At 37.5% G+C, this 15,516-nt stretch overlaps 1 protein-coding gene across 1 annotated transcript; it reads right to left on the reverse strand.

The window, feature by feature from the left end:
* Positions 1–1,485: 1,485 nt before the first annotated feature.
* On the reverse strand, positions 1,486–14,903 carry nlrp3 (NLR family pyrin domain containing 3). The gene is made up of 11 exons (XM_067440551.1): positions 14,667–14,903; positions 8,105–8,309; positions 7,886–8,029; positions 7,700–7,729; positions 5,742–7,527; positions 5,126–5,299; positions 4,875–5,049; positions 4,417–4,586; positions 4,168–4,341; positions 3,582–3,628; positions 1,486–3,480 (listed from the first exon to the last, which is right to left on the reverse strand). Exons 2-11 carry the CDS (start codon positions 8,229–8,231, stop codon positions 2,936–2,938), a joined length of 3,372 nt encoding a protein of 1,123 aa, XP_067296652.1. The 5' UTR covers positions 8,232–8,309; positions 14,667–14,903; the 3' UTR covers positions 1,486–2,935.
* Between the last annotated feature and the right edge of the window lie 613 nt (positions 14,904–15,516).

A 15,516-nucleotide genomic window follows, 5' to 3' on the forward strand; every position in this document is an offset into this window, starting at 1 on the left:
ATGTGTCTTATGTTTGTGTGATAAGTTTTTACCAAGTTAGAGATCATTTTCTGAAGAGAATTAGATAAATCGTCTTTGACAGAGAGGCTGCAGATCGTGCATCATGGTTGTTTTCTTAATTTTGCAAGAAGCACAACAATTTGTTTTTTTGTGACTTTACTCAAAAAAAATTATAGAAATTTAAGAGATTATAATGATGTATAACACTTGCCTGAATTAAAAAAAATGTATTTGAGTCTCTTTGGCACTGATAAGAAAAAACGTGATAGCCGACTCCTGGGGGTTAAATCACAGGCATTCCATCAAAAAGAGAATTTTCGCAGAACGTTGTCTAATGTTCTAGTAAGTTTCTCTCAAAGATTTAAACCAACTTTCTTAAAGTTATGTTAATAGAACAATAATTCAATGTTATCTGGTTTTTAACCTCATAACTATGCACCGAATCGTGGGCGGGGAAGTTGACAAAAGTGGGCGTGTGTTTGCTTTTATTTACTTTTGTTTTATACAAAATATACAATCAGTTATCAGAAATTATGCATCGTTTGAAAGCTAAAACACTTAAGATTCGTGTTCTAAACTTGTTTTTGCAATAAATAAACTAGGGAGGAAAGTGTTAAATTAAATACTGAAGCACTAGCTATTTGAACATTAGCATAATAAATGCAGTACTCATCTTTTATCTCCTATCATGCAGATCAGGTCGGATGAATCCAAGAAACAACCGCATACATGTCAGTGTAAAGGTCCACTCTTCAAAATGCATCCCACGTTTTAATCCAAAACCACAAACAAATGGGGGAATAAACAAAAAAATCTCCTTTGTTTGTATTAGCGTTTGAGTTAGAGTCTAATGTCCATTTTCGATGCTAGTCAGTTTCTGGCAATATCCCCTGTACTATGGACTCTTCATCTCAAAGTTAACCCCTCCCAGGTCTCTGCTTCAATCACAGGCTTTCTGAAGACTCATTATTAACAGGAAGCACATCACTGGCTCTGCGAGCTGTCAGTCAAAGCATGCATAGTTTTCGTTGGATTATGCCAATCAATGCCTAGCCAAAGCCTTGATGGACGTATTACCAATCAAAAGGCATTATCTTGCATTATTGGTGAATAGTTTCTTAGTCCTCCAGTAACTGTAAATCCATTATAATTAGCAGTTTATTGCAGATTTATTTGAATAAAAAAGTACTTAAATGTATATTTACATATTACTCTGTTCCTAAACTACTTTGGTTATTTTACTTTTGTAAACTTTATGGTCATTATTGTTCTTGCAGTGAACAGACCATGCACTGTTGAAGTCACGGAAAAAGACCAAATGTGTGCAAAAGAGACTTTAGAATATTGATTATTAAACCTATTTTTACATTTTTATTTCACACTTGTGACAAACACTGTATGAATGCAACCTGATGGGGGCACAGATCATTTCCAAAACTCATTTCCAAAAAACATGGCATTAAATAAGACACTGAAGAATAGGCTTTTTTTAGATCTATTTGAGCATGATAAACATTTATTCATTTTGTTGCTGATTTGTATTTTTTTTTTTATTTATATAGCACACATAATACAACAGGCATCGCCCATGGTGCTTCACAAACAGTATGATAGAAGACTTAATTTAAAAATTGCATGCAAACAAACACTGCAATGTAAAAACTAAAATAAAAATCTCACTTACACCCAACTGGCCAGGCCACTTTAGACTGACCCCCAAGCTACATCTAATATGTAGGTTTGTAATAATGACTTAAAAGCAGCCAATGAATTTGCTGATCTGACTGAGTGCGGGAGGTCATTCCAGAGAAAACGCTATGTCACCTTTACGTTTAAAGGTCCTGTTCCTCACAATCCCATCTTTCAAACTTTAGTTAGTGTGAAATGTTGCTGTTAGAGCATAAATAATACCTGTAAAATTATAAAGCTCAAAGTTCAATGCCAAGCGAGATATTTTATTTAACAGAAGTTCCCTTTCAAAGCCTACAGCAAACGGCCGGTTTGGACTACATCCCTGCACTTCCTTCAGAAATGACTCCACTAGAAAAGTTTGTTGACTAACCCTCCGCCCACAAGAACACACAAAATAGGGGGCCTGATCTTGCTGCTCACCCACGTGGAGAAGAGCGCTCAATGAGCGCCTGCATCTCCCCGTTATGGTAAGAGGCGGGACCTTTCTGGGCAACGTGCGGTACGCTGCTGTCCAATCACAACACGGGAACCGCTGACACAATCAGAACTAGTTATATATTTCTGAAGGAGGGACTTCATAGAACAAGGACATCATCAGGCTATTTTTAGGACAGAGAAAACAGCGGTATACAGATAAGTAAATTGTGTGAAAAATACTTTTTTTTTTACACACGAAACATGAACTCGTTATATTGCACACTGTAAACATAATCAAGGCTTCAAAAACACACGAAAAACGGGACCTTTAAAATAAATAGCTCAGAAATAGCTCTCTCAAAATCTGTCAGAGATAGAAAAGGTTTGTTTTTTGCTGAGAGCTTTAAGTGAAAAAAAAAATGGATTTAACTACATAATTTATTTATTTGAAATGTTATTTATTTGTGAGTGTGGAAAGCATTTTTTGTGATTCCAGGATTTCCCCATTCAAGCACACTTGGATACCAGCGAAATAGCTTTATTACTTGATTTTTTTTTAGTTCTCTCAACATTATGTTGTATTAAATGTCCTTAATAACATGACTTAAACCAATTTTAATTTGTTCAGCCAACAAGTCAAGTTAGCAACAGATTTCGTTATTGATTTTCAGATCTCTATAAATAAACAAATAAACCAGCAAAGGCAGTAAATTAGCTTTTTATGTATTTTTATGCCAAATACGCATTTAAATCTACTCTTTATAAATGATATGTAAGTGTGAACTCGTGAAATGTTTGCAAATTTTAAGATAAAGAGAATTTCAGGTTACAACATCTGACAAAAGGACAAAGAGTCACTTTCCACCTTGACTGCTGCATAGAGAGTATCTTTAAAAGATGTGAGGAATGTGTACAAGTGCGTGAGTGTGTCAGAGACACTGTAAAAGGATAAAACTCCAGCTGTCGTGTCCACATAAACACCTACTCTCTTACATGAACAAGAGCTCGGAGTCTTTATATTAATGTCTTCTGTAGCGTGAGAAACATATGGATGAGATCCACATGTAATTTTCCACGACAGGTCATTGTTTCCAAGCTGACCGCTGGCCTCCACAAAACTAAGATCATCCTTTTTCCTTGCAATGCCCTTGTACGTCACTCCGATCGTCCCCTCCATACCTGTCCATTCAGCCTCCCAGTAACAGCGGCCAGACAGACCCTCTCTAGATAGCACTTGTTCAACAGGTTCAAATCTTTCTGGGTGATCAGGATACGGCTGCATCTGTTCTACTAGGGTCGCTGTTCTGTCTCCATCAGAGAGACACAACTGAACATGAGCTGTGTTTGGATCCAGTGTGAGATGGCAGGCATCTGTGAGACAGAAAACACTTCAGTTAGAAACGTCAATCAGGCATATGTGAAACAAAAAAAGACTTAAATCAGAGAGAAACGATGGAGAATTATTCACTTACACTTTCTCATCCCTGGTTTCATGAAATGTTCACCCATAGGATCAGTTCTGCAGAAGTAAATGAAGAAGAATAGGAAATTAAGGAAAGCGTATAAGAATGAAAGCAAATGATAACAAAATACCATATGTTTGATTTACAGGGAATGGATGAATGAATGAACCACAAATTAAAAGTTGATCCAGACAAAATTAGCCAAATACATAAAATTGTAATCTCTTCCTGATTGTTACCTTAACCTAAACAACATTGGCCATATATTGTTAAAATATTTTTATAGTTATAGTTAAAAAAAAAAAAAAGTTTATAGTTTTAAATTTTTTAATAGTTTGTCTTATTCCAAACTGCTATACAGTTAGATTTTTAATACAAATAATTTAAAAACATTTAATCATTCAGATTTAATTATATTAAGTGATTTCGTAAGCCATTGTCTGAATATACAAGATTAAATCTGGGCTCATTCAGCTTTGATCACAGCAGTAAATTACATTTCACTATATATTCACATAGAAAATGGCTGTCTTAAATTGTACTTTAATAGATCTTGGGGAAAAAATGAATGTCACGTCATTGACCCACGGCATACTTGAGTATCTGCAGTGAGCAGTCTGGATCATTCAGTTTGTTGTTGAGCAGCTTCACTCCTGAATCTCCTGGGTGATTGTAGCTCAGATCCAGCTCTGTCAGGTGTGAGGGATTTGAACTCAGAGCTGAAGACATATAACCACAGCCTTCCTCTGTCACCATACAGCCAGACAACCTACACACAGATAAAACAGATAAGCAACAATGCATTTCTCAAAGAAATAAATTAAAGCAAAAATCTTAGTCTTACCTCAGTATCTCCAGCTGACATTTTGGACTTTTCAGTCCATCAGAGAGCAGCTTCACTCCTGCATCCTGGAGGTCATTGTTATTCAGGTCCAGCTGTCTCAGTGGCAAATCTGAGCTGAGAATCAAGGAAACGCACTTACAACTCTTTTCAGTGAGGTTACACCAGCTCAACCTGCAGGAAAAACATTTAAAAAGGGTCTTCTATGAAACATCTGTCTCATACAGTGTAGTTAATATCCTGTATTACAACAAATATGGAGTGTGTCATAAGGATACCCCCCCCCAAGAAAAAAAAAAAAAAAATATATATATATATATATATATATATATATATATATATATATATATATATATATATATATATATATATATATAAATTATTATTTATTTTATTTAATTTTTTTGCCATCTTGCTTGTGCATTTCAACCTGGTGTAATGATAAATATCATCAATACTTTCCTCAGAACTTGAAGTTTCCTGTCTGTATTTTCCATCCCTTGTAGGAGATGATTGAGTCCAGAGTCCTGCAGGTCACTGCCACTGAGATCAAGTTCTTTTAGACAATGTGAGATTGTTTGGATTGCAGAGGCCAGCTCCATACAGCTGTCCTGTCCAAAATGACACTGAGCCAACCTGAACAAGAACAATATCAGCATTAGATTTCAGGCTAGCCAGTAAACATTTACACAGTAATGTTAACGGTAATGACCTCAGTGTCTCCAGTTGACAGTGTGGACTCTTGAGTCCAGCAGAAAGCGCCTTCACTCCAGCCTCGATACTGTAATTGTGACTCAGGTCCAGCTCTCTCAGAGGACAATCTTCTAACTGGAGAGCTGAAGCCACCGTTTCACAGCACGTTTCTGTCAGTCCACAGTCTGCAAACCTGTAAAGATGGCAAGATGTTTACTAATCAAGTAGAGTTTACCTTTATATTCAATAAATACTGATAACAATAAAGTTAACCTAAAATCTAATTTGCTGCACAAACATATTAGAAATATAGACATTATATAAATATTTTATATAAAGCTAATAAGGTTTTATGAATTCTCTTCATTGTAATCAGTTCTGATTAAAATGTAAACTATTAAAACAGAATCATGAAAAAATTAAATGTATTTAGGGAAAAATTTAACTGAGTACTTTGAAAAAAAAAAACATTTTGGGGAAAAATACAACAGAATTTGAAAAAAACAACAACAACAACAAAAAAAAACATCTAAACATCTAACGTTAAATTTAAGGGTAAAAACCCAAAAAGAATATGTTGAAAAAATTAAACAGAAAGTGGGAAAAAAATTACTGTTTCATTTGTCTCTACTTACAGGGCTTTTCTGCAGCATCTCATGGCTGGCACGAGTCTCCTGCATCCAGCATATGTGTTGTTGAATTTCTTCGGGTTGAAGTCATCTAGCACCTCTTGTGACATCAGAAGTACATAAACAAGCGCTGAGCAGTTTGATTTGGACATTGTTCTCTGCTGGCCGCTCTTTGATGTCAGATATTTCATGATTTGTTGGAACAGGCTTCTGTCCTGCAGTTCCAGTATGCAGAAGAAGTGGTTGATGGATTTATCGAGGCACTCATCGTTGTTTTGCAATTGCTTGATGTATTGGATGGTTTTATTTATGCACTTTCTACTGTCCAGCGTTTCGTCCAGCAAGCCGATGAGGAGTCTCTGATTGGACTCGAGAGAAATGCCCAGCAAAAAACGCAGGAAGAGGTCAAAATGCCCTCGCTCACTATTCTTGGCTTTATCAATCGTTTTTTTTAGCAAAATGTACAGCATCTGGTCTTTGTTTGGACGCAAATCTTCCAGGAAGAATGCCAGCTCCTCCATGTCCAGCTTCAGATAGCAGAGGAACACGTACAATGCGGCGAGAAACTCCTGCACACTCAAGTGTATGAAGTAATAAACCTTTAACTCATGCAGGACCGAGTCTTTCTTGAAGATTTCTGCGCACAGTCCTGTGGACTCCTCGTCTTCGTTGATGTCACATGCTTTCAGATCCTTCTCGTAAAACATGACTTTCTCCTTCTTCAGCTGTTCAAATGCCAATTTAGCCAATTTGGAGATAATTTCTTTGTTTGAAACCAAGACTTTCATGCGATCTCTTTCGTGCTTCTCCTCGTACTTCTGGTTCTTTATGTTCATCTGTATCAGCAGGAAATGGATGTACATTTCCGTGAGTGTCGAGGGAATGTCCTGCCCATTGTTTCTAGCAAAAATGTCCTGAAGAACGGTGGCTGTGATCCAGCAAAACAAGGGAATGTGGCACATGATGTAGAGACTACGAGAGGTCCTAATGTGAAAGATCATTTTTGAGGCCTGAGCTTCATCTTTGATCCTTTTTCTGAAGTACTCCTCCTTCTGTTGGTCGGTGAATCCACGCACCTCCGTTAACAATCCTACGTACTCCGGAGGGATCTGATTTGCCGCTGCAGGTCGTGATGTTACCCAGACGAGAGCCGACGGAAGCAGTTTCCCTTTAACAAGGCTTGTAAACAAAGCATCAGCAGATGATCGTTCATTCACACATTTCACTGGTTTACAGTTAAAATTCAATTCCAGGTGACTTTCATCAAGCCCATCAAAGATAAATGCCAGGTTGTATTTTTCATAAAACTCAGTGTTTTCCACGTCTTTCAATTCAGGATGAAATTCTACAAGAAGGTCATGGAGACTGACCTCTTTATCATCTTTAACCAAGTTAATCTCTCTAAATGGAAGCAGAAACATACAATCCACATCCAGATTTGCATTTCCTTCGGCCCAGTCCAGGATGAACTTGTGCACGGAGAATGTCTTTCCAATCCCTGCGATGCCTTTGGTCAACACAATGTTTCCCTCCTGCTTTTGCCGCAATAAACAGAATATGGCATTGCAGTTTATCGGTGTGTCCTCAAATTTGGGGGTTTTCATGGCTTGGTCAATCTTCAGAACCTCATGTTCATTATAGACGTCTGTAATGTCCCCTTCAGTGATGAAGAGTTCAGTGTACACTTTGTTGAGATGTGTTTTGTTTTCTTTTTTGCCCTCAAAAACACGTCCTGTTCTGGCCTTCGTGTTGTCTTTGTGTTTTTTCAGGATTTTTTGCAAGACATCATCCTCTAGAACAAATTAAAAACACAAGAATTATTGATAATCAACATGACTTCTGCCTAAAATAATTAATATGTTGGGAATAGTAACTTGCAAAAGATCAGCAATTGGTCTACTGTAAATGTAAGTCAAATTTATAACAAAAATAAAGAAAATAAAAATAAATGCTATTTTTTGTACCTTGTTTTTTAGAAGTATTTGCCTCTGTCCCTTTGAGGATGGCAGTAAGTGTCAAAAACAAAGCAGGAGAAAATACATTATACAGAAATCATTTATTAAAGTGGTAATAAAGCATATTTCCTCATAGCTTATAAACTATTTGCACTTTCGTAGTGACAATGTTAACTGCATATGTTATAATCTTACCAGTAACACCAGTAGTGGAGTTTGAGTAGATGTTTATTGAGCCATGAACAATGCTTTTATTGATTAGTGGCAAAATTGCAGTTGCACCCGTTTCAACTTTAAGATCAGCATTGACTTCAGTGTGAAGAGGGCTAATTGTCTGCACTGGGATAGAAACTGAGAGATTTACACACTTTCTTACATTACAGCTTTAACATTACTGACATTTTACTTAATTACCATTCCTTTGTTCAGCTTGGTTCCTTGGCAGGTCTACCTTCACAGCTTCATCTGATCCATGACACTCCATTGTCTCATCTACAGCGTCACTGGTATCTTCATCAGCTGTAACTTCTCTTTTTGGCATCTATGGTTCTTCATTGTCCAGATCAAACACTGATTTCAAAAGCTGCTCTGGATTGGATGTCATCTTGTTTACCCCAGTCTTGCATAAGATCAGAAGAGAGGGGATCTATGAGACTTGCTTAGTAGTTTTCTCCAAATTTACAAATGAATCATTAAATCACTGGCATCTTAAACTGCTCAAAATTGTCATTGTAACAATGCACTGAAAATAAATTTTAAAGGTGCCCTAGAATTATTTGAAACAATATGTTAAATTGTTCTCTGATATCTACATAGAGGGTATGTGGCTTATTTAAAGGAAAAAATGATCCAGATACAGTTTTACAGGTCCATTTTCAACCCTATAAATTGTCCCTAGAATGTAATGCTCTGTTTTTGCCTTATTTGGAAGAGTCATGAATATTAATTTTGAGCTCTGCTCTGATTGGCTTATTTCAGCAGCTCACAGGTGTTTAGTGAAGCAGCTAGTGAGTCCTGACCGTCCTGACACAACACAGACCGACTAAATGAAACTTTAAGCAGAACATCTCAAATGGAGATTGATAAAATGCAGCTTACTTGTTTATTTGGTGTTTTCAGATCATTTGCACGTGAGAAAGAGCTCACGTTCGTGCAGTTGCCAGATATCAGTAATTAAATCTCCCAAACAGAGCTTTTCTGTAAAAAGAAACCCGTATACACTCCGTTTTTTACCTAAACATGTCCAATCTGGCAACCATATGCACACGAGCTCTCTCTCGCGCACGGACGATCTGAAAACACCAATAAACAAGTAAGCTGCATTTTATCAATCTCCATTTGAGATGTTCTGCTTAAAGTGTGTCATTCAGCCTACATTTTAGACTTTTCTTTTTTTCGTCACCGATATTGCATGTTTATATAACGTTAGTCACAATGTAGGCTTAGGTTACGCAGTGACTGTGATGTAGCCTAATCTGAATTACAAATAGGCAAAAACATCATAGGATACACCATACTTCAGTTCTCAAAAATATAAATATATAACTTATATTTTTACAAACTGAATAGCCTTGTCAAAGGACTATCGTTTTAACGTATGTGATGGAAAAGGTGACGTTTGCTAGAAGGATCAAGTGAATGATCTAAGCAAAGTATCTACGGTTGTATTTTGTAAGTAAGGGATAATGTACACCCAGACGGTTTTTATCGCAGAATAAACCCCGACAGAGTGATCGGTCTTGCATCACTCTGAAGGGGTTTATTCTGCGATAAAAAACGTCTGGGTGTACATTATCCCGCTTATTACACGGCTACTAGTCTCAAATAAATAATTATAAGACACAAAATATTGTCTCGAGATTAAATATTTTATTAGCTCTTACACAAAGCTTCCGCGAAGGAAAAAAGTTCCAACCTGCTTTAAGCCTTTATCTATTGCTGCTAAATGTTGAAAATGAATGCTAAAAGGGTTAGTTCAACCAAAAATGAAACCAAGCCTATGATTTACTCACCCTCAAGTTATCGTAGGTGTATATGACATTCTTCTGTCAGACAAATACAATCGGAGTTATATTTAAAAAGTCCAGGCTAACGTTAATCCCAGCAGTAGTTGGAGCTGTGTTTGAAGTCCATAAAAAATGCAGCTGTCCGTCAAATAACGTGCTCCACACGACTCCGATGGGTTAATAGAGCCTTCTGATTCCAATCGATGCGTTTGTGTAAGAAAAAGATCTATATTAAAAACGTTATAAAGGAAACCTGCCTTGATGTCTTCCATTGTAACCCACGACTGTTTAAGCCACAAGATGGCGCCAGCGTTAAGCATAGAAGTAGTACCGGTCGAGATAACTCGTAGTACCCGTATGAGCGGGTGTTATCTGGAAATAACGTACCGCTGGAATGTGCGATTGACCAATCAGAATCAAGTATTTCACAGAGCCGTGTAATAATACAAAATAATATTACCCTTTGTCATTAGACACACTATTTAGTTTGGTATGGTACTTGGTGTTTCCTATTGTTACTGTACTACCATCTTGTGTTATCTAGACAATGCGGTCTCCCTAAGAAACTTTCAATTTAATCAGAAATTGTTTAAACAGTCAATAAGTGGATAAAATCGCTACTCACTGCTTGCAGGAATATAGTCGCCACTTTCTTCAGTTTAAGACGCTGAGCGAAGCTTGCTTGAAATGGGCCGAACAAATGAACGATCTTGAATTAAATTGTTGTGGTATCGGATTATAAACATCAACCATGACTGTTGACATTGTTTATCTGTGGGAAGGATATGTGAAGTCCTCAGGTCTCCTGCACAGCCTGGAATATGACGTGTGTCCATGCGAGCAGTTTGTTTTGATGATTCGCTCCATTTCCGCCTGACAATGAACATGTTTGGACAGATGCAAATGTTGGGGTCGTGCATATAAATGATCCCCAACGCTTGCGTCACTGTTGGCGTTATGTTGAGAAGCACTTCTTTTTCCGTGGAGTTTTGGATTCATGAGATTTACATAAGAAGTAGGAGGCAATGGTGTTTGAGACTCACAGTATTTGATGTCCATGTACTGAACTCTTATTATTTCACCATGGCAAAGTTAATTCAATTTTTCATTCTAGGGCACCAAATACAGTATTGAATATCCTGAAGTTGTATTATATTTAAAGTTAAATTTGAGTATAATATTTAAGTTTAATTATTTATGCTTGAAATTCACTTCATTACTTTATTGTATATTATTACTTTCAGAAAGTGTTGAAATATAACCACAGTTACTGTAGTTGTGATTATGGATGCTCATTTCAGTTAATTTTCCTGACCGACAAACGATGCTCATTAATCGATTATTAACCGTTAACTGATAAGATTATAATATTAATATTCAGATCTTGCGCTTGAATGGACAAACTCACACAAATGCATAGCTTATTTTGCACGTAACTGTCACCCTTTATAGTCCCACACAGTAGGCTGCTTCTTTCCCATTGCTTCGTTTTGCGAAATATGTCTGTGTCGGCGTGTGTGGTTGCATGTGTCGAAGCGCCCCGTGAGTTAACAAATATAGTTTTGTTCAAACTTGCAGCAAACAAACAAACAAACGACACCGTAAAAACAAACAAATAAACAAAAAATCATTTTAACCATTTAAAGGTGCCCTAGAATGAAAAATTGAATTAACCTTGCCATAGTGAAATAATAAGAGTTCAGTACATGGACATCACATACTGTGACTCTCAAACACCATTGCCTCCTAATTCATATGTAAATCTCGTGAATCAAAAACACCACAGAAAAAAAAGTGCTTCTCAACATAACGCCAACAGTGACTATGTTTACATGGACAGCAGTAATCTAATTATTGACCTTATTCTAAATACGACAATATTCTGATTAAGGTGTTTACATGAGTTGCTTTTAGAGTACTCCGTTCATGTTCTCGTTTTACATGTGATAGAACATAGATCGATTATGGCTCGTCATTACGTCCCCATGCCACGCTCCAACATCCAATCATAGCGTGACTTTGGCAGGTCTGTTAATTTTATGGGCTCAGGAAACCCGCTGTAACTTCACCTGCGGGTGTCGCTGTTGGACAGTGTTACTTTACATTAAGCAGTATAAAAAACATGCGTTTTTATAATGTTTTATACACATTTACGTTGATTTATTTTTGTAATATTATGTATTGTCTCTTTCTATTTTTTTTTAAGAGACACTGCCCCTCTTTCCTCCTTATTGACAGCCTACATTTAGAATAATAGCTTTGATTAATGATGAAAAAGGTGACCCATCTGGTTCGCGATTACAGATACAAACTTATTGTATTTTACTTTTACAATGAGCATAATAATTACAACAAAAATAAAGATATAGAGAGAGGACGCAGTGTTCAGAATGATCAGTCAAGCAAAACACACACCGCCCATAGCAACGCGTTATGGCAACGACATTTCAGACTGACAGATACGTAAAAGATAAACAGGACTTTCCCGCCATTTGTTACTGGTTTGTAGACGTTGTTATATTAATTATAATTCCAATTCTGTTTTATCGGCCACAATATTATCGATGATTGTTGAGAGGGGCACTTTTGCTTAATTTTAAAAAAAGGGCAGCGGCTCGAACCCACAAAGCCTCCCCTCTGCACTTCCCTGGTGTGAGTAACGTTATGTGTCCTGTCACAAAATGCGGAGAAATCTCCGACACAACATTAATAGTTAGATTAAGGTGTGTACATGTCTCCGATAATGCGACTAAAATAGGCAAACTCCACATGTCTTAATCCGATTTATGTTTAGTTAGATTATGACTTTAATCAGATTAAGGCCATTAGAAATTGCTGTCTACATGGTAGCCTCTTAATCAGAGTATTGTCTTAATCAGATTAATGTCGGAGTATTGTTGTCCATGTAAATGTAGTCAGTGATGCAAGCATTGGGGATCATTAATATGCAAGCCCCTAACATTTGCATCTGTCCAAATATGTTCATTGTTAGGGGGAACTGACGAAGCCGAATCTACTGGTGGTAAACAAGACACTCGAAGATAGCAACAACGGCAGCTCTAATGACACATGTCGTGTTTAAGCTGTGCAGGAGACGTGAGGACTTTTCATATGTCAACAGTCATGTTTGAGGTTTATTATAATCGGATACCACAACAAATCGTTTGTTTCTTCGGCCCATTTCCAGTGTTGGGCTGTAGCGAGCTACAAGTAGCGACGCTACTAGCTTAACTACATTTTTCTGTAGCTTGTCAGTAGCTCAGTTACTTTTAAAACAGCGTAGCTTTTCCAGTAGCTAAGCTAACTACTTTATACAGTGTCTACGCCTAAACGAGCCATCATCTCCGCGCGTATGTCTACGCCTACACGAACCATCATCTCCGCATGTATGTCTACGCCTAAACGAACCATCATCTCCGCGTGTATGTCTACGCCTAAACGAACCATCATCTCTGCGTGTATGTCTACGCCTAAACGAGCCATCATCTCCGCGCGTATGTCTACGCCTAAACAAACCATCATCTCCGCGTGTATATCTACGCCTAAACGAACCACCATCTCCGCGTGTATGTCTACGCCTAAACGAACCGATCATCTCCGTGCGCATGTCTACGCCAAAACGAGCCATCATCTCCGCGCGTATGTCTACGCCTAAACGAACCATCATCTCCGCGTGTATGTCTACGCCTAAACGAGCCATCATCTCCGTGCGCATGTCTACGCCTAAACGAAGCATCATCTCCGCGTGTATGTCTACGCCTAAACGAAGCATCATCTCCGCTTGTATGTCTACACCTAAACGAAGCATCATCTCCGCGTGTATGTCTACGCCTAAACGAAGCATCATCTCCGCGTGTATGTCTACGCCTAAACGAACCATCATCTCCGGGTGTATGTCTACGCCTAAATGAGCCATCATCTCCGCACGTATGTCTACGCCTAAACGAACCATCATCTCCGCGCGTATGTCTACACCTAAACGTACCATCATCTCCGCGCGTATGTCTACGCCTAAACGAACCATCATCTCCGTGAGTATGTCTATTCCAGATTTCTCTGTCTTTGGGCTTCTTCGTGATCTCAACTAACGGATTCTGCAAAAAAGCGGAATTGGTTAAAAAACTTTTTTTTTCCAAGCTTGTTTAAACTTTCTTTATATATCAATACATAATTAAAATGTAAGTACTCTGAAAAATAAAGTATATAAATTGAGTGTGTGTAGACCTCTCACGACTGTTTTAAAGACAGCTCATTATTTCCATTCACTCCACCTTCTCCCTTCTGGGGTCTTTCCAAAGCCACGCCCCCAAAATACATGAACGCGCCTCACCAACCAATCAGCTGGAAGACGCATTATTTACCTGAGAGGAGTGGTGTGCATGTAGTGACATCATGTCAGAATCACATGTAATAAAACATCTAACTTTATCAGTATGAATATAAACAAATGAGATGTCTTTTAGTACTCACTATCAAGCTAGAATGGTAAAGTTTAAATATATTTTTGTTTTAGTTGGTAACGAGCTAGTTATATTTATAAGGCAAAGAAAACGGGTAGCATGATGTTTTTCCAATAACATCAGTTATACTGTGATGAAGATGAATTTCGTGTAAGATTCATAACATATACTGTGTTTTGCATGTAAGAGTTTCCATGATGAAAGCATTGTTTATTAGTAGCAGCTAAAGCTAACTTAGCTCTAAAAACAGTTCCTGGATGCGGTTTACGAGCTTTTACACATGCATTTTGTTATCTAAAGTTAATTTTGCGAAATTCAACACAACAGCGATCAACTTGAGCTAAGCATATTGAGTATTTATCATCTCTACTAATGGCTAAGTGTATAATATTGTAACTTTATTCTAAGTGATCTTATGTTAGCTATATTAGGCAGCTTCATGTGCTCTTGATACATGCTTCATGGAAACATAAACCAAAAAAAAAATGTATAATCAAAATGAAAGATGACCTGTCCAGCAGAAATACAGCCAGCAATGAGTCGTTTTTCAGGTCCCTCAGTTCTCACCATCGTTGGAAAGCCACGCAGATATTTACTCGTGTTTGATTTCTTTGTTTATCTAAAGACTTTCTGTGCATTGCCTTTTCTCGTACTGTCTTCCTTTTTTTGCATTGTTTGCCTTCGCTGACTGTAAAACCCTGCACTGTGAATTTTGAATGCTCTTTCTCTGCCATTATTTTGTCTAGGTTTTCTTGCCTCTTGAACTCCTCAAATCAAACGAGCTCGCGCATGTTGGCAGATCCTGTAGCGAGCGGTGGTCGCCATGGTAGCAAGAGAGAGTGACAGTCGCCCCAGCCAATCATTTGTTTCGTCCCGAACGAAAATAATGAGCGGTGTTTATTGCAGATTAAAAAGTCACTCGGTTTTTATACTCTCCTTTTCAGAGAACTTACATTTTAATTATGCATTGACATATAAAGAAAGTTTAAACAAATTTGGACAAAAGTGTTTTAGATCAGTCCGTCCTACCCTACCTTTAAGTAGGCCTGAGCTTAAAGACCAAATGCATGCAAAACAGAACAACAAACAATTTATTACTCATTTAATGTACATCAATGACAGTTTATTAAACCTATTATTAAATTTTAGTCAGGTTAAAATTAAGACCCAACGCTGGGTGAATGCAAAGAGTGCAGATTTATTATCAAAGATTAAAAGTGTTTGGTTTTAATCAGCATTTAAACGATAGTCAGCAGGAAAAACCCAGACACAGATTTTGCATGGCACAGAGATGAAAGTAACCCGAATGTTGAGAAATATTAAAGACTCACAATACATGTCCTGCAGCTCTCGGCGTCCT

This window comes from Pseudorasbora parva, chromosome 4 (genome assembly GCF_024679245.1).
Source record: "Pseudorasbora parva isolate DD20220531a chromosome 4, ASM2467924v1, whole genome shotgun sequence".
NCBI lineage: Eukaryota > Metazoa > Chordata > Actinopteri > Cypriniformes > Gobionidae > Pseudorasbora > Pseudorasbora parva.

Coding starts and splice junctions, on each gene's coding strand:
- nlrp3 (XM_067440551.1), bottom strand. CDS start 8,231: ATGCCAAAAAGAGAAGTTACAGCTGATGAAGATACCAGTGACGCTGTA. Junction 8,030..8,104: donor CCAAGCTGAACAAAGGAATG/GTAATTAAGTAA, acceptor TTTCTATCCCAG/TGCAGACAATTAGCCCTCTT. Junction 4,342..4,416: donor TGTCAGCTGGAGATACTGAG/GTAAGACTAAGA, acceptor ATCTGTGTGTAG/GTTGTCTGGCTGTATGGTGA.